The sequence below is a fragment of the Larimichthys crocea genome, chromosome XII (assembly GCF_000972845.2).
Source record: "Larimichthys crocea isolate SSNF chromosome XII, L_crocea_2.0, whole genome shotgun sequence".
Classification (NCBI taxonomy): Eukaryota; Metazoa; Chordata; class Actinopteri; family Sciaenidae; genus Larimichthys; species Larimichthys crocea.
The window spans coordinates 9991615-10017927 of NC_040022.1; the positions used below are offsets into that span (position 1 = coordinate 9991615).

General features: G+C 38.6%; 1 protein-coding gene across 1 annotated transcript in view; it reads left to right on the forward strand.

The window, feature by feature from the left end:
• Positions 1–26313, forward strand: part of LOC104929917 (carbonic anhydrase-related protein 10) — a 111687-nt gene that overhangs the window by 33562 nt on the left and 51812 nt on the right. Inside the window, exon 3 of the mRNA XM_027285079.1 lies at positions 20033–20175. Coding sequence (XP_027140880.1) covers positions 20033–20175 — 143 coding nt within the window. The remainder of the gene's footprint in view (positions 1–20032; positions 20176–26313) is intronic.

Below are 26313 nucleotides of genomic sequence, written 5' to 3' on the forward strand. Positions count from 1 at the left end.
TACGTGAATGCATCTGCATATCACAGTACACTGAGATTTGTTTCAAGTTATAAAGCTGAACAGCTCTCACTCATTGTATGTTTTACTCCAGGGCTTGTTGGCCATCTCCGACTTTCAGCTCAGTCATTGGTTCTTATTTGTGTATGAGCATTGTACATGATTTTAGTATAATATGACTGGTTGATCGTACAGGACTTTGATTGCACAGAGATCTCGCTAGAATTATATGAGATCTAAAGATAAGGTCCAAGTGAGGAAGAAAGCGTTCATGTGCTCTGCTCCCCTTATTCAGAACAGTCTTCAAAAGGACCTGAAACTAATCTATCTCGCTCCCCGATAATAAAACTCTTATATGTATACATCACATTGCATTTTTGGCACCACGTTTTCAGATTTCAGTAATTACTTAGGTAAGTACAATTTTTAGTGTATTCAACAAGCTAATTGCTGACATCTCAGAAGGTGGAGTGTATTCAGCGAGCTAATTGCTGATATCTCAGAAGGTGGTGACAGCACTAAAAATAGGTCCCACTGGGTAATAAGTACCGCCAGTCAATCATACAGTTGTCTGAAAGTTTAGCAAAAATCAGCTAGCAATTTAAAACAACAAAGATCATTTAATGTGCAGGAAAGCCAAGGGTGCACAGCTATAGAAAAAAAAACAGTAGGTTAAAGCTGAACCAAGAAATCAGCTGAAATATAGGTATAGGTGGATTATGTTACTTTTAAACAAAGTAGGTCTAGCCATTTTCTCTACAGTTTTCTTGCTAAGCTAACCAGCTTATGGCTCCAGCTTCATACTCAGTGTACAAACATGAGGAAACATTGAGCTCTTTAAAGCGATCAAAGCAAAGGCCTACACATGTAGCTTAACCCAGCATTAAATCTGAAAGATGAAAATGTTTGTCTTTTCATAGCTGAACTTTCCACCTGTCTGCCTTCTTCATCCACATCAAATATCAATTTCATGGGAAATGTCACTCTAAGCTTGGGAGGGTCATCTAGAGAAAGATATAAAAACAATAGAAGCTGGTAGCCCAGTAAATTATATCAACTTTGTCAAGAAGTTTCTTTATACATTTAAGAAAAATGTCAAGGTATGTCTGAGTTCACCCTGTAGCAATGTTTGAAAACTGTCTATATGAAGATCGGAGTAAAAAATATCAAGATCTGGGAAAAAAAAGAGCTAATGAGTGAAGATTCTGTGAGCCTTTCCTATATGCACCACAGAAAAGGTCTTTGGTAAAAAGTTGTACATATCAATGAAGAAACTTCTTCCCATTAGTCAGGCTGATGCAAGTGGGCGACTGACAGAGAGGAAAGCTCTCTGTCTTTTGGGGTCATTGCATCAGTCTGAATATTCCCCCTGCACTCCGATCTTTCATTTGACCTGGGACAGCCACTTTGAAAGCTTAATTAGTTTAAGAAATATTATTCAAATGGGGGTCGCATGTGTCGATGTCTTGCTTCTAGCTTGCAAGGCACCGTTCATTCAGGATAATCCTTCCCCCATCTTTTTTGTTTACTTGTTTGGATGGGGATTCTGCTTTTTTGCAAAGTACAGATTTAAGGACAGAAAGACCTGAACCTATGACACTATCTATAGACTGCACACTATAGGGGGGACCAAGAGTTTTATTTTGACAAACCCTTTGGTTTGAGAGGCATGGACATTGTAAGGTCGACTCATGACACACGTCATGAGTATTCAGATTACCTGGTAGGCGGCAGACGCAGTACTGCCAAGATGGCGCAACTAGAGCCATCACACCGAACTTGAAAATGGCTCTTCAGAAACTCGTGGGTGATGTCACGGATGAGTATCCATGTTTTATATTGTCGATAGTCTAGTGGTGTCAGTGTTGGTTGGATGGCACTTTGAAATATCTCAGCAAGTATTGAATAGAATGCTATAAAATGTATAGACATTCATGGTCCTCAGTGAATAAATACTGCTTACTTTAGTGATCTTTTTCTTTTTGTGCTAATCTCCTTATTCAATGGGGTTACTGGGACAACACAAAGGAAGATGACCACTTATGTACAGTCATACAGTGTACTTAGTGATGCACACAACAAAATATTCCTTTGTACTGATACAGTTTTTACATACAGGTCTGAACTCCACTGACCCCTGACTCATACCTTTTATATCATCAATATATAACCCACCCCCATGGTCTCGCTTTTTACGTGTTATTATACCAAGGATTTCAGGATTAGCTTGTGACCTGTATAACCCTTTAGAGTGCCACCGCTGACAGCCCTCTGCCCACACTATTCTCTCTGCCCTTTTATATCTTCTTAAGAATATGAGATTACTGCATGACACACAGAACCCTTAACAGCTTGATTCTCCCAAGACGATGCGATATCTCTGTCAGTCACGTCACATGTGAAACAGGCTTTGAGTTGAGATGCAGCGGGTGAAGAATGGTGCTGGTGTGGTGCTTCAAAGTGACGGAGCAACCACTACATTAAGACAAAAATGACATTTATGGAAAAATTTTACAGTAGTTTTCTGTTTTTTAAAATTGTTTACAGAACTTACAGACGTTATCTGTAAATTAACTATATAATATATAATATAATAATATATATTATTTATATAGTACTTTTCTGCTAACTTAATTTACATACACATTTATGTAAAATTACAGTAATTATCTGTAATTAAATATGTGGCTCATTATATGATATGTTTATGTCAATACAACAACAACTTAATGCTTTTCTGACATATTGCGCCTCTGGTTGCACTGAAAAGCACATAACCCACATTGCCACTGATCAAGCTATTGAACCCAGATGACTGTGACATGAATGTGTATGGCTGTGATGTTGGTTTACCAGTGTTACACATTATGGTCACTTTATTGAAGGGGTTTGATGGTAATAATTTAGGGGAAATTAGTAAAATAAAAATGTTTCTTTGCAAAACCTTTGCAACTTTCATTTTAGGGTTTTTGTTTGGCATCCACTGCTCTCAGTCATTTGTCAGTTTAACAATTTTTTTGTAGAACTTAAAGATCAACAATTCCTCTTCTCAATTTGCACTTTATTGTTAACTACTTGACAGATGACCGCTTAGTATTGTATGTCTAAAAATTATTCAGAGTTCATTTGTTTGTTGGCTGAGACTTGTCTGTTCTTTTTTTAATCTGTTCCTAACTTTATTGAAATGCAATACTAAATAACAAACCTTTAATACATTGTGGAAGTGTTGAAGCAGTAGACTCTAACTCACTAGTTTACTTTGCTAAACCTGAATATTACTTTATTTACTTCCTATTTAGAAAGCAGCAGTGCTCCTAGACATTTCCTTACACTGTGTGTATGAGTTCAGTTTTCTTTAATATGAATATCTGAAGTATGAACACAGAAATGTTTTTGGTCTGTTTTGTGATATGTTCACCAACAACCCCAGGATGTGTTCTGGGAGCCGGGCTCCTAGAACAACTTGTCACTTTGCTAAAATTTGCTGAAAATATGTAAGTGGTTTATCCAGCCCATATTTTCAGTGAAACTTTAGGACCAAAAATCCCTTGGTGCCTGTCTGCAGTGTTGACAGTCAGACTCAAAAGTAAACAGGTTGCCCCACTTTAGACTGCTATTTTTCACACTGCTGTCTGGAAAAATTGGAAAACGCAATCCTTCCATCTCAGGCTTAGTAGATTTCTATGGCAGTTTAGGAGTAAATCAAGGTTCATTGCTGAACAAAGCATAGAGCGATAACACAGGGTACATATCGCTACAGTAATTTTCATTTCTATGCTATCACTGTTGATTTTAATTACAGCCAGCTCCTGAAGTACTTTACAGAATTAACTGTGAATTAACTTTCACATATTGGAATATTCTTTAAAGCATCAGCAGTCTTTTAGAACATATCTCCAACTTTATGAAAAGAAATTAACATGAAAGCATGTTCACTTATATATATTCATACAGTACTACAGGGGAGCTTGCTGCTCCTGCACTTGGAAGCCCGCGTGAAACTATTTTTTACAGGCAACAAGAAAGTCAAAATATATAAGTAATAATCCATGACCAAATCTGTTTATCATTAGGGATCTCTTACATCAGTTTAACGCTCTTGATTGGCTGGTGCATTGGTTTATCTAATTCTCTACCACAAAGTGATGGTAAATGTAATGCTCTGACACTTTCCCCTGTACGTTTTCTGTGTGAGTCTGTGACGCAGCAGTATAATATGATTGGTTGAGGCATTTAAATGAGTGCGCAAGAGGATATGAGTCAAATCTGTGAGCATATGTTATGATTTGTATACTGGTGGTTAGTGCATCGCAAAAATAGTTCTGATGAAACAGGTGTGACTTGCGCCTTGGAGGCTGTCCTGACCAGTCTCAGCAGGCAATTGGCTGACATAGGAGGGTCGCCAGCTGTTTGAGCTCACCTGACCCTTGAACTTTAAAAACTACTCCCTGTGCTCACTGACTTTCTCCCTTCCACCACATCCACCCTCAATCGTTTTCTGTTGGTTTGTCCTATGATTTGTGTTAACTTAAGTTTGAACAAATCGCTATTGTCTCCTGTGTTGACTCCCTACTTTTCAAAGTCCCTGAGCAAGTTTGTGAGAAATGGAGGGCTCGCCAGGGTTACGCGTTTGTACAATAGCTTGGAATCTAACAGTGCTGGTGATGTAAGTAAGAGCAGTTGTATCAACTGCAAATTGAGTGTGTTCCTGGGTGTAGAGGCTGTCAAAGCAGCATCTTGCCTAGGGTTCCTAATAAGCTAAAACCAGCCTTGGTGCCTCATTTAGAAAAAGTTCTTATATTATACTTGAACTTAGTCATAATATCATATCAGATCGTGTGCTTACATTCAGTCCAGAAAACATACTGAGCATTAGTAACTAGGTGATCTAAAAATCTCAAATGAACTTGAATTGACAGCACCTGCCTTACAATCAGTGATCTTCCTTATATAATGCTCACACAAAAGAGGGTTTAATCAGGAATTACCGTGGTTACTTATGTAAAATTTGCAGCACTTTTAGAACATCGCATCTTGTTTTAAATTAAAAATGTCTTGCAAAATGTATTCTGGCAATTAATTCCTCATACCTATAATTGATCCTTTCTCATCGCATTTCTCAGATAATTATCAGATCATTTTCAAATCAAAGTAAGTTTTTATAAATAACAGCCACTACATGGTTTTCAGGGTAAGTCATGCTTAAGATTAAAAAAAAAAAGTCTGTTTTATAAATGAGGCTGCCACCCTGTAAGGTAGGAAATCAGTCTAAAGCCCTGGTTACACCAGGAAATTGTAGAGCAGCTTCTTGAAGCTTGGTGATGTAGAGGCTAGAGTTCTCCAATTTAGAAACTATAACTGTAAATTGCATGAAATTGGCTCTGAGAAACAATTTTCATCATATAGGCCTTAGAAAATCCACAATCAGTTGACCTCTAGACTACTCCTCGAGAAGTGGTTGAATTGCTGTAGCTGGTAAGCCATCTGCTAACAGAGGCAATCTGGAACCTTCCCTATCAGTCACAAAAGCACCCCGAGCTTCTTTCTATTTACTCTGTACTGGAATGTTTACTCCACCTCTGCATTTTGCAGGATTGTATATCATGTCATTCAAGTAAGCAAGCTTGTTAACTCTTTCACTAAAAGTGTATTTTAAAGACATTCCGACATTCCGACACTAAAAGTGTATTTTAAAGACATTCCGACCTCGATGGTCCGCACTGTTGAGCTGGCCTTGCTGTTTGTCAGTGGTCCAGATTTGTGCGTCAGATTTAGGCAAGTTGAACTTGAAGTGAAAAAGTTCTTGCAGATTAACTTTACACCTTTTTTTGAATTTTGCTAGAATGAGGCTTTGTTACTTTCAACAAAGATTCATCGATACAAATGTTTGTTCTGAATGATGAACACAGCCCTATTGTGATTGTGATTGTGATTATGAGAACAGATAATATGCTAATTAAGTTTATCAAATCAATTGACAATGTATTACTAATTTTTTCACTTCACATAATGTACATTTCATGACTCAAGTTCTCTTTTTTCCCACTTCTTTTTTGTTGCTTCAACCCTTGATGCTACGTTTCTTCAATAACAAATGGTAATTTTATGTTGTGAATGATGAAAGTCAGATGATTCAAATTAATCAAATCACTTGATAATTTATCTTCCCTCCCCCTCTCCCCTCATATTTCTATGAAATTACTTCCATCCCATCGATTGTCACTGAATATTGTTACTAAGTTAACAGAAATACAACAAAAATATGAATTTTTGCACCAGTGGGCAGAGTTGCTTATTAGAGTTACATAATGGATTCTATGAAATCTAATTTATCGTTTTATCTCGTGTGCATGTTTAATCATAACTCCTAATGTCACAGACGAATCATCACAGGAACTTTCTGGGTCATGTTCACGCTGAAAACGCACACCTGGTCAGAGCTGTAACAAACTGCACCTGCTTTTTTACACTCACACACACACACACACACACACACACACACACACACACACACACACACACACACACACACACCTTCTGCTTTCAGGAATAAACACAAACTGAGAACAGTAAAAAAAAAAAAAGAGAGAGAAGGGGCAGGATGTTCCTGGAAAAGTGCCAACGATCAGACAATTCTTTCTGCTTCTCGACACTTTTGTTGTGATAAGAAAGTTTTGAAAAGTTTGAATTGATGACATATTGGAGCAAACAGTTTGAGAAGACCCACAACACACTATGCTAGCCTGATGTGATTCAAACAAAGAAAAGAAATTGTTGAATTTGAGGAATTAGGAATAAAAATCCATTTGTCTCTAGGGGTGGATCTTTTTAGCTTGTTGTTGGGTCACACAATACGGAGTCCTTACTTTAACATGATGGACACTGGATAAATATTTAAACAAAAGACTTGTTGTTCCCCCCGTCTGTCATGTTGGTTGACTCTGGTGACACAGTGTGGTCAGACACGTTCAGTCAGCCAGTCTTGTTAACAGTTGTATCACTGAGTTGGCATGTGCATGTCATAGTTAGATACTGATAGGTAGATACAAACTGGATCCATATTTTAGAGCGATCAAACCAGCTATAAGAGCGATCCCTATTGACCTCTAACTTGATCCTTTTGCAATGCTTGTATGTAAATCCAGCTGTGGCCCTGAGTAGTCAGTTAACAGTACAGAAACTTAATTAGTGTCATTGGTTAATGCCAGTGTTTACTATTATGTCAAAGTAGCTGCTATCAGGTCTATTAGCATATTGTTGACTTATTGTTGACTTGTGTTATAAATGTTGCAGCGCTAATTGGTAAAATCCCATTTGATTATGCTAAAAGTGTTAGCAACTTAAAAACTGGATCTGTAGTCTGTAATGTTACACTCATTATCACCAACTCTTTTCCAATAAAAGTAGCGTGTGTAGCGTGCGTGAGGTGTGTTAGCGCTAGTATTTTTACAGTTTACAATTGACCTGTTGTGGTGGTCTGGTGTGTAGACAGGGGAGCAAATAGAAGAATTTTAGCATGATTTGAAAAAGCTAAACTACTAATAAATCCATGTGCTGGTCCTGGAATTAGTTCAAGAAGTGATCTTATAACCGATATGTTTCTATGATTTGAGTAAATCATTTGGTAAACACATAAGCATGTATGTTTCTCGGACTGGGAGGAAGCGAAGCTAAGTGTAGCAATACTGTGTAATGCTCACCAAGCAGGCACATTTTCAAATTAAACAAGAATAAAACTTAATATTTTTACAAATCTATGCAAAGATAACCAGGATAAAGATTGACTGTATGTTTGAGAAAACTCACAATTCTTACTTTATCCACTGTAAGTCAATATCTTTCTTCCTCTTTGTCTCTTCCTCTGTGTTTCTGTCATATTGGGCCTTGCTGTCCTGAAGTTAAAGGAATCTGTGAGCAGTATGGAGATGAACAGAGAAATCCAGATGAAACGCGAAGTGGATTACAGTGGAGTTACATCATTGTTTGATTTTATTTGGCCCACATTATAAGTTATAGTACAGATATCTGCTGTCAGTAAAATGTTTAATTTTGAATCTTAAATGTTTTTCAGGGTTTTTGTGTGTACAAGTACAACAAGTGTAGTTGCACTGGAAATAGACTAACCCCAAGAGAAAATGCTCCAAAGCCTGTGCTGCAGTGCAGATGGTCCAAACATGATATAAGATGTGCATACTGGAAAGGACATAATTTTATTTAATTTTCACAGTTACAAACTCCAGTTTTAAATAACAGTTTGACGTTTTGGGAAATGTAGTTATTTGCTTTCTTACCAAAAGTCAGGTAATTACATTGATGCTACTTCAGTGTCTGCATGTGGCCAGCAGCAAGAGCCAGGCCTGCTGTTTCCCCCCCAAACTACGAGTAATACTACTCTAACTAATCTCTTTACAACATCTCATTACAACTAATCCAAACTCTCCACCCTGCTTAGAGCTGGTGTTTGTTTCTATCAGTATTGACTGGGGGCTGCTATCCAGGCTATAAGAAACATGACTTTGCTTTGTACAAAATTACTTGAATTTCACAGGAAAAACACAACGCATCAATGCAAAGTCATTTATTCACACCAAAAATGGATTTAGCATTGAGGCACTTTTTTTTTTAAAGTAAAGCATTTTAAAGAAATAGGTTGGACACAGTGAAATCAGCAATACCACACTAACCCTACAGTACTTGAAATCATGCTTTTTTTATACTTATGGATAATGCTGTATTTGCAGTTTCATCAAAAAAGCCCACTGTCCTCACTACATTATTTCAGATTGATGTTCAGTTCTAACATAACGCTTTAGACCCCAATGGAATTCTCAAATGTTGCTGCAGTTTACTGCAAACTCAAACAAGCATTTTTTTTCTGACTCAGTCAACAAACTGCTCTATCTATGAAAACCAGAAAGAAAAAGAAAAGTTGTTTTCATTAAGAAAAACACAACTTCCTCTAATTTGATACATAATATGTGACGTTTGTAGCTTTTTAAATCAAGTCTGATTCAACAAAAACAAAAAGCATCAAGAGAAAAAACAAGTAGCACTAAAACTGTTGTAAATAGATATTTCCTTTATAAGAACAAGCAACAGTACAGCTACATGAGAAAAAAAGACCAATTTTCTATGCGGAAAAGTCACCGGCAGTAAGAGGCAGTTAAGTACTGTGTTTATCTACAGTGATATGTGATGTAGTTTGTGATTTTAGAGCAATCCACGTTGTTAAAACAAACCTTGTTCGTCTTATGTGAAAAAAGATCTTCCAATTTATGTTGTAAAGTAAGCACAATCCAGTCAGTCCTCCCTGTCGACTCTTTGGTGAACTACCGCCTGTAAAACATCCACCATTTCCAGCAGCAAGGTCTGTCAGGTTCCGCTTTTCACTGATGGTGATTATGTGATGTGATTTGAGCAAGACTTAAACTCACAATATTTATGTCTTATTCCACTATCCACATTGGGTCAGGATCCCTGTTACAAGACAATCTTACAACATCCATAGTATTGTAATACCGGGGATGCTTTGTTGGCTTTGACATTTTTATATTTATAGTGCAAACCGTGTGGAAAGCCACGAGAAAAAGTCAATGTAGACATCAATGTAATGATGTATATTTGCAGTTCTGGTTGATGACATCTTAAACTATCTACAATACAAAGTTCAGGACTTTATTTTCTTACTATGGGGTGTAGAAGGATAATATACGATATTGAATGTAAATATTAACCAGACAAACATAGACTTTTCTCAGCCATAACCATTTTCTGCAGTCTCAGGCTGTGTATGGCCCCAATGTCGCTTGCTGCAGCAATAACTACTCCTCCCAACGCTTCTTGTTGTAAGTGCATGGTAAAAGCAGACATGCATCCTTGAGCTGTCTAACTAGTATTTCTCTTAACTGATGAACACTTTGTGCAGGCGTCGCTTCAGTCTTTCTAAATAGAGTAACATGATCTTGCAATCATCCACACCCCACAACACATGATCTGCAGTCTTCTGGAGCTGTGACCATGATATCAACATCCCATCAGAAGTAATATCCATACCGGACATCCTGCTAAAGCGTGATAAATCTGTTTCGCTAATGTACTGCTCTTCAGCAAGTCCCACATACGACATAATCCATGCTTCCCATTTAAACATATGGTATTTCCATGCATTGCAGGGTATGTGCTGTACATACACATTCACATCTGAGTTCACATGTGTGTAAAATACCCAAGCTTTATGGGTTAGAATGGGTAATAGCCTTTTAAGCTTTAAGCTGGCCTAATGTGTGGTGAGTTGGATTGTAATGGATAGCTGATTCACTGTTTACACCTCATGTTGCATTCACAATGACACAGATATCATATAGGGCTCACTTTACTCCCCTTCTGCAGCAGCCTTTTTCATTATTTACAGCCAGGTGTTAAATTGGGATTTGTTATGAGGGGGGTTTCTGTGGTTTCAAAATCTGATTAACATCAATTGAAAAACTGTAAATAAAATATAACATGCTGAGACAACTCTCTGCAGTCCTCACAATATCTACATTTTCAAATATAAAATGCTATTTATACTATGGCTTGGCACAAAGAACAGAACACAGCCCACACAGACAGACCAAGAGATGCACTGCCCAGCTAACGCTAGAAAGACAGACAGAGTAGAGAGAGATGCTCCTCAAGCCAGCACATCAACTTAATGTTATTTTCTGACATCAAACTCGGAGAGGAGAGAACATGAGCAGGGCTTGTCCACTCGTCTGTGACAAGTGAATCACATGTAGGGCAAGACGAAGAGAACTTTACAGGCCAGTTAACAGTTGCTGCTTTTCACAGCCAAGCTGGTCGAGAATGGTAAACATGATCTTAGTTATTACTTTATCCACAGCTCTGAAACATGTTTCACAGGGAGACCTCTAGTTTAAGGCTCCTTCAGTTGTCTTGTCCCAGCCTTGATAAACTTAGTTGTCAAGAGCCCAAGGTGATGTCGAAGTAATGCAACATAAACAGGGACGTTTCATTTGTCTTCTGTGACAGAGTATTGTTTTTTGCCACAATACTCAGCTATTACTATCCTTAATATAATGCCTCTGACTAGGCTTGTAACTATATTAATTCAAGTAGTGTTTTTTACCTTAATTGACAGAAAGGTGCAGAGTAATTAGATAATTTACGTACTGCAAGTAAAAGTATCTACTAATACAACTCAAAAATACTTATCAGTATCTAAGAGTAATGTACTATGTAGTGAAAGTACTCAGTGTATTAAAATGTCAGAAAAATGTTTATCCTATGATGAAAGTTGTAAACACTGACACCTGCTTTGACACAGGGGAAACAATCTGTGTAGTTAGAATACAGGACAGAAGGGTCAGGTAGTCCATCAAGTCCGTCAAAAAACCACATCCACATAGTGTAGAGTTCTTTTAAAGCAAGACTTCAGATTTAAAGTTTGAAAGTTTCAAACCTAAATAGTTTGGGAGTTATATTTTGTGCTTTCCTGTCAAGAGTTAGATGAGAAGATTGATACCACTCCCTGTCTGTGCAGTAAATGGTAGCTGGAGCTGACTGGAAACAGCTAGCCTGTCTCTGTCTGAAGGTAACAAAATACACCCATAGCACCTTTAAAACCCACCAATCAACATTAGCTACTTGTTGCTGCTTTATCAAGTCACCGCAACTAAGTCATAATTGGTAATTAGAAAATACTCTCTAATGCATAAATAATGTACTGAGAGTGGGAAAAACACAAGGGGAGGGTAGTCGACAGGGGTTTCTAGCTCTTTTTTACTCAGGGCCCCCAAGTGTGTTATTCTGGTCCTGCTAAAGAGGCAGTGTTTGAACATGAACTTGAATTGAACTTTGGTTCTCTTTCATATTAGATTGAATCGGATTGTTATGACATCATGAGCTGCCACCATTAAAGAAATTCATGAATTTTTAAAAGTTCCCCAAGTGCAAGGAACTTTATTCTGTCTAAATCAAGTCAAATGCATTTATTTATGAAACTCTTTTAGGAAACAAGTCTGTTGTGACGTGGTTTACAGAGCCACAAAGGACATAAATACAGATAAAAGTAAGAACAAGTACGTCCCAGATTTTTAAAAGACAGTGCTGATGCTTCTGGCTGTTTCTGTGTGTGTGTGTGTGTGTGTGTGTGTGTGTATGTGTATGTGTATGTGTATGTGTGTGTGTGTGTGCATGCATCTCAGCATCTCAGACAGGCAGAAGCAGTGAGCTGCAGTGGATGCTGCAGTACTAACACAGAATGGATGTCTGATAAGGGACTTCTATTATGGCTTCCAGTGAGGCAGGGGCTGATAATGAAATCATTTCGGTGGATGAATTGCTTCTCTAAAGAACAAGAAAGGTTAATGTGAGCGTTTTCAGGCTCTGTGACTTTGGCGTGTGTTCTCCACTGTGACACATCAATTCTGAAAGTGGCAAAACTCATATTTTTACAAGTAACCAATCTATGTAATGGCTATTGTTTTCTGAGAAAAGTGGGTCACTCTGAATGACTTGACAAATTGAGGTTGACACTTGCAGTGAAACGTTGGTTTTATGAGTGCATTATCCCAAAACAAAACCAACCACCACCAACTGCCTGGCTCAGTTCTCCCAGTCATCCACCCACCAGGACTCTTGCTCTTGGCTCCCTGATAGTGGATCAATCGTCTAAAGTCCAGTCAAAACAACAGTTACTCCCCAAGCTGTGTAAGAGATCGTCTCTCTCTTCTGCTCAGTCATTCACACCTTTTCTCCAAAGTCTAACTACTAAAATTAGTGTCTGTATCTCTTACTCAGACCAAACCAGGCATTGTGGTGGGGATTTGTGATGAACATATCTGCTATAAAAAAAATCAGAAAATAACTTTTTATTTCTCTGATTTACTAGCTCGCTATCTGTGCTCCCGTTTCATGATTCACTTTCTACTGTATGTCACTTAAGTCAAGTCAAGTCAACTTCATTATCAATACTGCCAAATGTACAGGACATACAGATTAAAATTGCGTTTCCCTCTTATCCCCGGTGCAAACAGCAATAAACAAGTAAAAGATTTTAAAATATAAAATGAAATATAAAAAATATATGCAAGCTAAGAGACATCCAAGAAAAGACAAGTGGCAAAAGACAAAAAAACCCCAAAACAAACAGACTGGTGTCAGTATTTTGCACCATAGTCTGCAAGCCAGACACAGTTGTAGAAGCTGGAATATATGAAATAAACCAAGAACTGGGAGAGTATTATAGTTTAGTCCATGCATTTCACCTGCATAGCAAACAAAAAAAGCCAAAAAGCTGTATCTCTATTGAAATGAATGGGAAACCTGTATTTTGGCAGTGGTGTTTTGATAGGTGAGTTTACTGGGCAATGTCCTTAATTCCATTAGCTATTGAAACAGACTCCAGGAAGTTAGTCTAACACAAAAATGGTATTTGTATGGGTTTAAAAAAGTGAGGTACTATATTGTGTTTGTGCTGTTCCTTTTGGAGATCTTCACATCCAACAGCTAGATTCAACAGTTTGGCCAATTAATCTGTGTTAATAGGACATTTTAAAAATTTTATTGGAGGAAATTGGCCCTGATGTACAATACTTTAGCAATCAGTACCACTGAGGACATACACCACCATGTCACACAGACAAACTTAAACTCTGTGAATCTATGGGGGCATTTGAAAGCAAAAAGGTTGCATCCACTCGCCAGTGGAAGACGCCCAGTCTGTCCAGAGAGAGATGGTTTATTAGCTTGGCAACTCTTGACAATGAGCCAAAAAGTACGTAATTAATAGTCTGTCTGTTCTACAGAATCTTATTATTCTCCCACTCCATCCTTAATTGGATTGAAATTGGAATAAACCACCAGGCTCCCAGGCTGGTCATCCCCTGGAGCCGACAGCAGCACAATGGCCAGACTTCGGGAAGTAAAAGTCCAGCAATGCCTGGGAATCTTTAAACTTATTTATTGGACACAAGAAGCTTCACTTAGGTTAATTTTAATTGGCCAATGGTTAGATTGAGTCTTACACTGAGTAGTTTTGTTTTTTCCCCCTTGATTTTTGTTAAAATAAGGGCTCATTCATTGTTAGGTGAACTGTGGGTTTTGTATTAAGCACTGACTGTATCATCTTCACCACAGTTTTGCATCGCATCATAATGCTCAGGCTTCTCAATTAGAATTAGAGACTTTGGGGCAAAATAATAGCTTGTTTTCTGTTTTCCTGCTCCAAACTATTGTTATTTTAGTCCATTTGGTTCCTTAATATAGTTTTGTTTTTGAAAAAGGCTCAGTAATTTTCTAAAACAGAAAAGTTTTAGTTGTAGTTTTTAACAAACATTACTCTAAGTATTTTGGGGGACTACTTTCTGTGGTGGAATAATCCACATTTGGTCCTCTGGTGAGTATCTCTGGCAGCAGGATGGTGTATGTGAAATAGAATCAAAATACAGTGTGTGTACTCATACCTGTAGTAATGAAGAATTATGTCATCCGGAGCAACAGTGTGGCTCACTTATGTGTGTTTTTGCACAACAATAGAGCTGCATGGCACAGAGGAATAAGATGTATCAGGCGTTGATACACACACATTTCTTACTCAGGCAAATGTAGACTATCACTGTATTTATGCTTCAACATTACTTTTCATTGAGCTTCTATCTCCCTCCGTACAGCTGTGGATGCTAAAGTGCATAATTAAGTATGTTCTTATCACATAACACATAAATATCCTGAAAACTCAGTGTTTTATTTAAAGAAGCGGATCCTCAGGCTGTCCTCCCTCACTCTTTATCTCCCCCTTCTCTCTTTGTCTTTCTCTCTCTTTTCCCCACCATTTGAACCCAGATTTATTAATAATAAAGAGGATGGTGAATCCTCAGGGCTTCCTCCCACTATCTCCATCCCTCTGCCTTATTCCTCACTCCGTCTCTGTCAATGTGTCTTTGTCCCTCATTCTTCTCTCCACTGTTTGACCCTGCAAAGGTTAAATATGATCAATGTTCATAAGCACCAGGGACGTCTTCTGTCTCCTCCTGTGTTTGGCAGCTGTGGATCTTTCTGAATTCCTTTCTTTCTGTCCTTTCTCAGACGCCTACTGAAACCAGAATAGCACAAACATAGAGATCAGACACATTTCAATGCATTCCCAGACCAAAGTTACCAACTGAGAGAGAAACATGGTGAAATCCTTGGTCATCAATCCTAAACTATGGGCTGACGTCGCACTGTGAGACAAGGTCAATGAAAGCTGATTCTGACAGTGAAATTCGGACCACGTCAGAACATCAGAACCAAAACCTTACAGTATGACTGCTGCTACCCATGTCAAATCAACCAATCAGAATATTCGGCCCAGGATCCCAAGGAGTTACCAAACCCCCAGGAAAAGCGCCAGGCTTTGAAGTGTAATGACAGTATAGTGTTCGTCATGTGATATACGCTGGTCTAAAAAGACTACCTATAAGCTTACATTGAGAAAGAAGCAGCTGTAAAACAGTGGAAACATTTTTTTGAGCATCACAACCCCGTGAAATGAGTCACCACAAGGACTTGATGCATTCCATCTGATCATATTTGGAAAGTCTAGAACACTTTTTTTTATCCCCATTCAACTTAGTGGAGGGCTAAACTGGAAATTATCGGCTCGGCCGGAGGAAGTCTCGTGTGCTTGATCAATGAGCCTTAAAAGAATGAATGTATCCACTTTTCTTTATACATCCATGGCAGTTACATGCATGTTGGACAATTTCACACATCCATGATTTAAGTCAAGAAGCAGTGTCTCTAGGTGTTGTTTAGCTCAGTTGGTAGAGCAACCGCCCCATGTACTCAGTCCTCATTCCTTGCCTCAGCAGCCCAGGGTTCAAATCCGACCTGTGGCTCTTTCCTGCATGTCATTCCCCATCTCTCTCTCCCCAAAGAAGCAGTGTCCCTCTTTAATTCAGTCCATGGTGCAATACATGTCCTTCCATCTCCCAAAACTATTGGTCAAGCAAAAAGAAAAAATTGACACTGATAAACCTTTGGTGCATCCTATGATGATTCTTGGAAAATATTGTGAATCCTACATCAAGATCATGATGCAATGGGTGCAACAGCCTGTCAGAAATTTGAGCAAAGTGTCTGAAGCTGATTTTCAAAACTTGAAAGTACAGACACATGATGCATGTTGATGACATGTATCTACTTCCATTCTAGAAGTGTGGCTCTGTCATTGGCCAGTTGGTCCACCTCCTGGGATGGATTGTTGCATGAAATTTGCATGAATAGTTGAAATTTGGTGATCCCAAAAGTTGCGGGCAAATGAAGAAAAAAAAATACCTGTAAGAGTGACATCGGCCTCAGCTGTGCTTTGTATTTTCTGTTAGGAAAGGTTTGCTCGCTAGTATACAAAACTAAGGTGGTTAACAGTCTGTCTGTATCTCTATCACTCACACACACACAGGGCTGGGTAATATAACAGTGTGTTGACATGCAGCTGTGTGCCGAGCAGGGGTCAGGATTGCACTCTGCAGGTCAGGGCTGCCACATCTGTCACTTCACTCCCTCACTGCCACAGAGGGATGGATGGAGCAAGAGAGAATGAGATGCAAAGGGAGATCAAATCAAGAGAGCAAAAGTAAGAGGGAGGGATGGGAGGAAAGAGTGAATAGAATGTATGTTGGGACTGTGTGTATGTGGAGCTACTATGTGTGTATGAATATGAAAACAGAGTGCAGTTGGAAAATAACCTGATGTGCGCAACAAGTTCAGTCTCTGACAAGCATAACGAGAATTTAAATAGTAGGTAGATGCAAAGAGACATTGCAAAGTAATATGTTGCAACCCATCTTTAAGATTTTTTGGATAAACTACAGGCTAAAATAGTTGCTGCTTCTTGTTTTTTGATTACTGAGTTATTACTGAATTGAATTTGAAGCAACGTTGTCTAGAAATTGGTATTTTTGTGATTCAGCGTCCAAGTTTCAGAGTGTAATACCGCTGTCATAAATCTGGACAGCTCTACATGTGTATTTGTTATGATTACATTACTTTGTACTTTGTGAGTTGCCAACTTCAAACAAGTGCAACAACACAAGACATAGCAGCCAGCTAATATTACTTACTAGTACAACAGCAAGCCCAGCTCTGGGCGTCTGTCTTTCAGCCTTTTATTTCACGAAACTATCACCAAGGACTAAAAGTCAGTCCTAGATTTACTCTTGTCTGGCAACTTCTTGCATGGTTGCTCTCTACTTGGCTTCATCTGTCAACATCCTTTATGGTCGCTCCTTTCAGCATTCCTCCATGCCCCTGGCCTGAAAACCTCCTCTTCCTGGTGGTCCAAAACACCCCCAGTACAGTACTAACACTCCCCCAGTGATCTGAGCTCACAGTCTGGGTGGCCTGGCTAACAAACTGAGCTAACATTAGCAAACAGCAGCTATGGTTGGCAGCAGTTTACTTTACTGTCCATCAGGAAACTCTGTAAATCACAGAGAGTTGAGGTGGAGGACGTCAGAGGGAGAACCAGAAAACATTTTCTCCATAAAATATGATCCAGAATTCATCTCAGGTATTAAAAGTCAACATATCATATTCGAAACACCGTATCCAGACGACACAGGCACCCACAGGTCTCTCAGTGCCGAGAAATATTACTATCATCCCTCAAACAGAAATGTGTGCCACAGTGGAGTTTCAGGTGGCTTTATTGACTTATCTATTTAGAAATAAAGAGCAACAACACACATCTATCTTCAGTTACACAAAAATATTATCAAATAATTATCTGTTTATGTGTGCAGCCCACACACTCCTATTTGAGTTTCCATCATGAAATGTACCATTACCACGCCCTGGGTAAACTTCCTGTTAGTGGGAGATCAAAATGTCAGAACAGAATGTGAGCCTGACATATTGGATCCTGCTGGCAACAGCCACATCTTTGGACAGCCCTCTCTGCACCTAACCTCACTACCAGCCACAGACACATCAACCATGTTGTGTACAAAATGGGGAAAGAGCTATGCATCTCCTCCAGGACTTTATCCTTGCTGGCTGTGCAAATGGGGACTTGTTGGAGAGGTTCATGTTGTTCAAAATTTGGAACTTGCTGACTACACTATCAATGACATGGACCACAGGTTGCACTAATAGATCACTGTCATATAGATAAAACTGAATGCACAACTGAGCCTAAAACAATTGAAACAGTTGAGGAATCCATTGATCCAAATCAAGTAAACCCTGAAATGGTGACATTTGAACAGGTCAAAATTTTAGTTTTTTAATCATGAACAGAAACAAATAAAAGAAACAAAAAAAAAAAACCTGACAATCCTTGAATCAACAATAAAAAAAAATCAGAACTCCCGTGATTACCTAAATCCAAAAACATAATTAGAAAACAGCAAACAAACTCAAATCTGGCAGAGCATGTGGTGCTAACAGCGTCAGGACAGAGATGCTGAAATAAGCTTCAATTGTTCAATCTTAGTCTTCAGTCAGGTTGCTTTCCTGAGCTCTGGAGCTGGAGACTTATTTTCTCAATTCATAGGAGTGGAGGTAAATTGGACCCTAACAACACTGAGGCATTGGTGTGAGCAGTAATCTGGGGTGTTGGTGAGTTTTTTGCAGCATTATCACTGCCTGGACGTTGGCCTTCCTTTGTGGAACACAAAGTCCAAGTAAAGTGGCAATGTGGCTTTTTACCAAATCACCGCACTTCTGACCGTGTTTGCACTCTGCACACTCTTTGTGTGTTTTTATTGATTCTAAAAAAAGTTTTGGATTTTATTTAGCCAGCCCAGATTATGATATAAAATTCTCCAAATTGGTGTAAGGGCTGTGTCACATACACACATTAAGTCAATGTGCATCAGTAATGAATGTGAAAAACCGGCAACAAAATTACAGCTTACAACTTTTACTGCAACTGTTTGTAGGACTGTTTTTTTATCATAATCTATTTAATCACAATTATCCCCTACAATCTAAATTGCAATCTTTTATCTTAATCTTGAAATGTTCTTTGGACTATAACCAGACTTTAAATGGCCTATAAATATCTCCATTTGCATAGTTCCCATACAGCTCACATCCTATTTTAATTGTTCGTACACTCTTAATGTCACATTAAGAGATAAGATTCACAGGGACCAGAACAATTGAATGATACAGCAAGTTCAGAAACTTCAGCCAGTTGCAAAGAAGCTTTTATATTATCACTCAACATATTCGCTGTATTGATCAAAGAGAAAGTATGCTGATTCTTTTTTTTTTTTTTTGCTTGTCAAAAGATGCTTACTGTAGATGTGTTAGGCTTGGCTGAATTATGACATGTCTTCAAGTGATGTTACTTGAGTTGGCATCAATTGGGGCTGAAGTTTGAAAAAATTTAAATGAAGTTAGAAAAAAAGTGAGTTTACCCGACCTGTGTGCCCGCTTATCCTTGCTTGGCTTGATAGCTACATTAGCTGCTACTGTCATTACAGACTCAGCTCTCTGACTGAACTGATGGCAGTCAAGTTGCTTTGTAGGTAATGCAGGATGATCACTGTGACCTTTTGGTGTTTTTTAAATTTTTTTTAATGTTTTGCTTCATTTATGTCCAATACTACAAACCTTAACCTCCTCAGACCTTCAGGAACCCTTATATGAGACAATTTGTGACCTTTGACCGCATTGAGGTCATGACCTGTGATCAGGCTCATAATTTCACAAAAGCAAAAAGGTCACTATATTATGAGCAATACAAACTAGCCAGATAACTTTTAGATAGACTTTAATAAAGTAATTTCTCTACCTTAGTTTATACAGGCAGATAATAACCTGACTTTAATGAAAGCTCTTTTTTCTTTTTAATGAAGCCATATGTAAATTCAAACCTCCCTAAACTCCCCATTCCTCCGGTCCCATCATAATAAGCTCATCTGTTCACTTTCTCTCTGTTTTTATGGTTTGATCTTGCGAAGTGCCAGAGAACACACACACACTAATTATTGCTCGTCTATCTTTTTTTCCTCTATTCTCCCTCCCCCTCCTCCACCACCAGTCCCATCCTTCTGGGGTCTGGTGCACTCAGCCTGGAACCTTTGCGCCATAGGGAAGAGGCAGTCGCCCATTGACATTGAGACCAGTCACATGATCTTTGACCCCTACCTGACCCCTCTGAGGCTCAACACAGGTGGACGCAAGGTAAGGACCGCCGCCGTTTAGAAACCTCGACCTGCCATCTGTCTTTGGATGAAATATGTTTCTGAACATGTCCTCAAGTACTCGCTCCTTGACACCAATGAATTTGCTGACGTTCAGAGACTGAACTCATCAGACGTTCCAATACAGTCTGTGTGACTATCAGCTTTTCATCCATATCCTAAGGCTTTAAAATTCCCAGCTGCATTTGACTGCACTAAGCTCAGGAGGCATTGCAATTTTAGCCCTTTACACAGTTAGTTAAGTTAATCTGTCCAGGAAAAATCCTCTCTGAAACACCCTGAATCACTGTTAAAACAGCTTTTGGTGCTGTTGTACATTGCATTCTGGATTAATTTAGGTATTTAATGATGTATTCTAGTTATTAGCCATATTTAGATGAAGTGATGTCACACTGAGGTACTTTACGGGGAAGTGGCTCTAGCTAAAACAGGCCTAATTGCAAATATATTGACATCTAAAGACATAGAAATTACTCTGCCATATTGATACACAATTAGGTTACTTAATAAAAGTGTATGAGTGTCCCCTTATTACACTCTAAATATGTAATATCAGATCAAAATTGTGGGTTGTTTACATCAGGTGGATTTCAGGTTGAACTTTCTGATACTGAGAACTCATTTTCTCTTTGGAATTACAATGATCTGTCCACAAAGGCAGAACAGGAATTATTAATGAATGGTTTTGATGAAAAAAGTTGCCAGTTTAATACCCAAAATCAAACTGTAATCACTGAATGATCTAAGATATATGGGCACAGACAACTGTGGAGCCCACATACAGTCACGTAAGAACTTTTGTGCCTCCTTGCTATTTTGCCTCCCCTCTGCCAAGCTTTGGTAATATTATAATTTCATGATGTGACATCATGAAACTATAATATTACAGTCGTCTCTCTGAAGGACTGTTCAAATGCTGTTCTTTTGGATCAGCAAAAAGTATTGCAAGGGATCAAAAGAAGTTATTGAGGAAATAATTCAGACTGACAGAGAGTGTTTTTTAGAAAATAAATTTCCACCAAGCTTTAAGCGGTGTATGTTTTAGACTTTGAGACTAACACAAAAGAAAAGAAAGAAAATTCTTTCTTTACTAATTCACAGGTGTACATTTTTTCTATCTGCTTCTCTTTCTCACTGCTTACTATTCTTCTTTGGTGCTTGCTCTGCTCCAAAATGTCCCAGTATTTTGCATGACCATGGTTATCATTGTCAATGTAGTCACCACTATGTGCAGCAGTTCTAAACTGTAAAATAACTTTTTTCAGCTAATTTAATCTCAATCACAGAGCACTGAGGTGACACAGTAAAAATTTAATTAGTTTTCTTTCATATATTCAGAGCACTGATGCTTTGTAGCTATAACTTCATAAAACTATGTCAGAGAATGATTTTGGTGGAAGTTGTTCTGTTTTTTAGGGGGTATTTTGGGGCATAAAAACAATCCACTGATCCATAAAATTTCAAAGTAAACCTTCACAAAATGTTAACAAATCTTTTGCAAAATCCGATTGAACCTGGGGTAACATGTTTGTACTGTATGTATCACAGATCTATAACATGCAACAGTGTGAAAGTCACTGAGGATTTTCCCACTAGTTAAAAATCCTAAATGAGCAATCGTAAACAAAAAAACCCTACATTATCCAGAACTTTGCAACGCCTTTCTGCCTAAACAGTAAAGTATTATCTACAAAATTGCCACGTCCATTATATCTAATAATGCGCCATCCTGAAAATGAACTAGTCTTCAAACTGAAGGCCGATTTTATCATGGTCACATCCCTCCCTTTTGATTTTCAAGAAAATCGGAGTCATAAATCATTATTTCATATCAACGTGTCTTTATCAAAATTTGATCATGGCAGGTGGCTTTGATCTTGGCAAGAAACAGTATGGAGCTTTGTTGTTATATTTTAATATTCCCTGAAGCGATTTCTAAAATCCAGATTCACTGTTCTCCACAAAATAGGCTCAAGACTGGCTGAAGTTTGAGATGATAACTATTATAAGTGTTTCATAACTGCAGGAACATTGAATAGTGACTGAAGCTTCTCCGACAGAATGTCACAAAAGACACTGTTTAATTTGTCAGTTAAAGAACAATACATTTTGAGAGAATGATAGATGATCAGACTATTGAAAAAATAAGGTTAACAGTGCAGGGATGAATCACAGTGTCATATAGTCCAATTCCATTTGATGATGTTACAGATCTGAGCGTGAGACCCTTCGTACCTCTGACATATGATGTCTTTTTATGATGCCTCATCCATCCATCCATCCATCCATCCATCCATCCATCCAGATGTCCTTCTCCCCAGTAACACATTCTAACTCCTCCTTGGGGATCCTGAGGGATTACCAGGCTAGATGGGCTATATAAGCCCTCTAGCACAGGGGTGTCGAAACTTTTTTTTAAAGAGGGCCAGATTTGACAATGTGAAGATGCCGGGGGGCCAATACTAACATTTTAAAAATGAAGAAAAAATACCAATAAAAGTTCATATAAATGTTAGGTAAGAGTTTTGTTTTCATTGTCATGATTTTATAATGTAGCCAAATCTAAGTCAACCAAAAAAGCCAAATCTTCCAGCCATACAGTATCTGACAATAATATAATATAATAATATATTATAAAAACAAAGCTTCGGGCCACATGAAATCTGACCGCGGGCCATGATTGGTACTTTGGATCTGCCCTGAAAGGTGCCCAGAGGGTATCCTAATCAGATGCCTAAACCACCTCAGCTGGCTCCTTTTGACCTGAAAGAGCAGTGGCTCTACTCTGTTCCTCCAGATGTCCGAGCTCTTCAATCTATTTCTAAGCCGGACACCCAGGGCAGGAATCTCATTTTGGCCACTTGTGTCCACAATCTCATTCTTTCGGTCACTACCCAAAGCTCATGACCATACTGTAGGTCAGGGTTGGAACATAGATGGACTGGAAAATCGGGAGCAGTGCTTTCCGGCTCAACTTCCTCTTACCCACAGTGGTCTGGTAAACGTCATCAGTACTGCAGATGCTGCACAAAACCCACTGATCCATGTCACATTCCATTTTCCCATCACTTGTGAACAAGACCCTAAGATATTTGAACTCCTTCACTTGGGGGAGCAACTCGCTCCCAATTTTGTGTTTACGCCTATGTTCTGCAAACTGTAACTTTATTTCTGCAGATTTTAGGTCAAAATCTTCGTCTCAGATGTGAAAAATTCTCCAAATGGAATGTTGTTCATACTTTGAGGAGGGATGGAACCTTTCAGCATGCAGAGTGGTATTGTGGTCAGTGTCCTTGTGAAAAATCGTAGTATGCACCTACCCTGAGGATGTTCTAGTGATTTTAAAATCCAGTGTATTTCCCTCTGGCTTCACCCTAGAGCTTGGAGATTTGAGGTGGGATTCTATACCACTAATGATGGCTGGTAGGATAGATACATTTTTATGTATTTTGAGTAGCAGATAAAACATGCATCTGGATTTTTTTAATTTATAAGGAAGACCCACTCTTTTTCCACTTTATCCACTTTTTTCCATGGTGTTATTCAGAATGTCCTCCAGTTCACGTTTCATGTATTCTTAAAAGACTGGATGAAAGAGAGGTGTAATATTCAGAAGGTCACAGGTCCTCATTATTAGAGGGCCAGCACAGGACTGCATTCTTCTGCTTGGGTTAGATTAAACCTCGAGGGGTGTTTGGTAAGAGAAAGCGTTTGAGAAAGCGGTCAAACTGACATTGTTACTCATGGGACAGAATGTAGACTTGACCTATTTTGATCTTTGGATACATGGACATACCTCTGGTTTTGGCTGTTAAACACAACGTTGTGTTATCTTTGAGTTTCCTTCAATGTATTCCACATTTATAATGGACTGTGATGTGATGGTACTGCAGATGACATTCAGTTCATTAAAAACTTCTAGAGTGCACTTCATAAACGTCCTCTTCAACATCATCCACAAGCCCTCTACACGAGTGGAGGAGGCAAAATACATAAAGTGATATCAAACCAGAGAGTTAGAAATTCATGCATACAAATGATTAAATCAAGAGTCATTCATCTATTCCCTGTTTGCACCACCACATTTTCCATTTTATTAATAATTTCATAATAATACAATAATATTTTTAAAATTATAACAATGTTCTGGGCTTGGTAAAAGAATTAATAAGTAATAAGAGAATTTTGTCTGTCTTCATTTATTAGTAGAATAAGAATAAGACCAATACATTTTTTTATTTCGCCTTGGTGGGATCATTACCAGGCCATTGTTTCCACAGTTCATTAGTTCTCCTCTTTGTTGTGATGACTATTGCCCGAGTCACCTGCACTCTGGTGTGGACCTGGGTTTCTCCACCAGTCAGTCAGAACTAAAGAAGCCTTTTGGATAAGAGGTGAGACATCTTGATGGATCTACAACAAAGTCTAGCTACCCCAGACTGAACTGTTCACAAAGAACGACAATGACAGAGAACCTTCACAGACCACATATACATTTTATTTCTTGGCCTACCCCTAACTCAAGGTCACCTTACATTATAACTGGGCAACTGGGGAATTGGGGCAACTAGAGTGTTTGTAGATCCGTGAAGACGTTTCACCTCTCATCCAAGAAGCTTTTTCAGTTCTGACCGACTGGTTGGGAGTCTGTGTGTTTATACCAGGAAAGCTTGTAGATCCACCTTAACCCTTTTTTGAAGAAAGATGACCTGGGCGACTGAGAACCTTCACAGAAAACCAAAATATACAATCAACATCAAAGTAATAAAACATCATCCTGAGACAGGCAATAAAAATTGCGCAGCAGTGTAATAAATATAAATTAAGATGTAGTTAACAGTAGAAGGTGCAATGTAATATTTTTCATCTTTGGCCTTGAAATAATCATTAAAAATGCCTTGTAATTATTAATCAGTAACTGATTACATTCTAAGTAATCTGACCCAACCCTGACAATATATTATCATTCTATAATAAATATTACTGATTGTTTTTGACTTGTCTAATAGCTTTATCTTTTACATTGTACAGAGGCTTTGAATCGGTTTACATAGTGCATCAGTGTATCAGCCCATATAACAATATTTCATGTTACACAAGCTACACAAATGGTCTCAAAGCCCAAGTTGAGATAACCCTGGTGGCATCAAGAGAAGTCACACAAATGACACTGTATTTCACATTTTCTGCATAATGAATCACCCTTATAAGTTTTTAAAAGTAGGGGGAAGCATAACATTCCTAATAGATCAACTGGAATGGAAGTCCACCTCATCTCTTAAAGCACAAATCCAGACCACTCTTCTGCCTGGCTCTCTCTTCTATTCTGAGGTCCTGATATAAGGAGCAGTTAAAAGTTCTAAAATCAGCAGCAGCATTTAGCTCGGTTGGTGGAGCGGCCGTGGTTGGGGAGGCTGGGTCCTTGCTGCGGAGGCCCAAGGTTTGGGGCCGGCCTGTGGCCCTTTCCTGTGTGTCATTCCCCGTCTCTCTCCCTGCGTTCCTGTCACTCTTCAGCTGTCTCTATCTAAATGGAGCTTGAAAAGGCCAAAAAAATAATCAAGACTAGAGGTGATTATTTCCTGTAAACTCCAGGCATAGGGTCATGGACATTTGAATCTGACTCACAGCACAAGCAGGCTCCAACAGGTCCTTTCTTTTGCCACATGCTCATATCACGCTTATATTATTTTCATAGTTAGTATAACATTGTCCCACAGGCCACACAGAACTCAAGAGCAAACATTAGCCCCTGTCCTTGTTATTCCCCCTGAGACTTGCTCATGGTGATGAGGGCTAAGAACTGCCACAGGGTGAGCATGAGGATGGTCCGGGATCAGATGAGTGTCAGCAGAAGCTCAGGCACTCCTAATCTAAACCACTGGGGAATGTAGGTCGCCAGGGCGTATGAAATATCTGGATTACTGAAGCACTGTGCCAGAGCTCATTTGAAATACAATTGCATGGGTTTTTTGTTAATATGTGTGCAAATGCACACCACAGTTCCCCTTGTATTTGTTGTAAAAATAGAACAATTTTAATATGTATGTATATGCATATATACGCTTCAAATAACAACTAAGCATTAACATAATAATGAGTTGCAAAAATCATGCAGAAA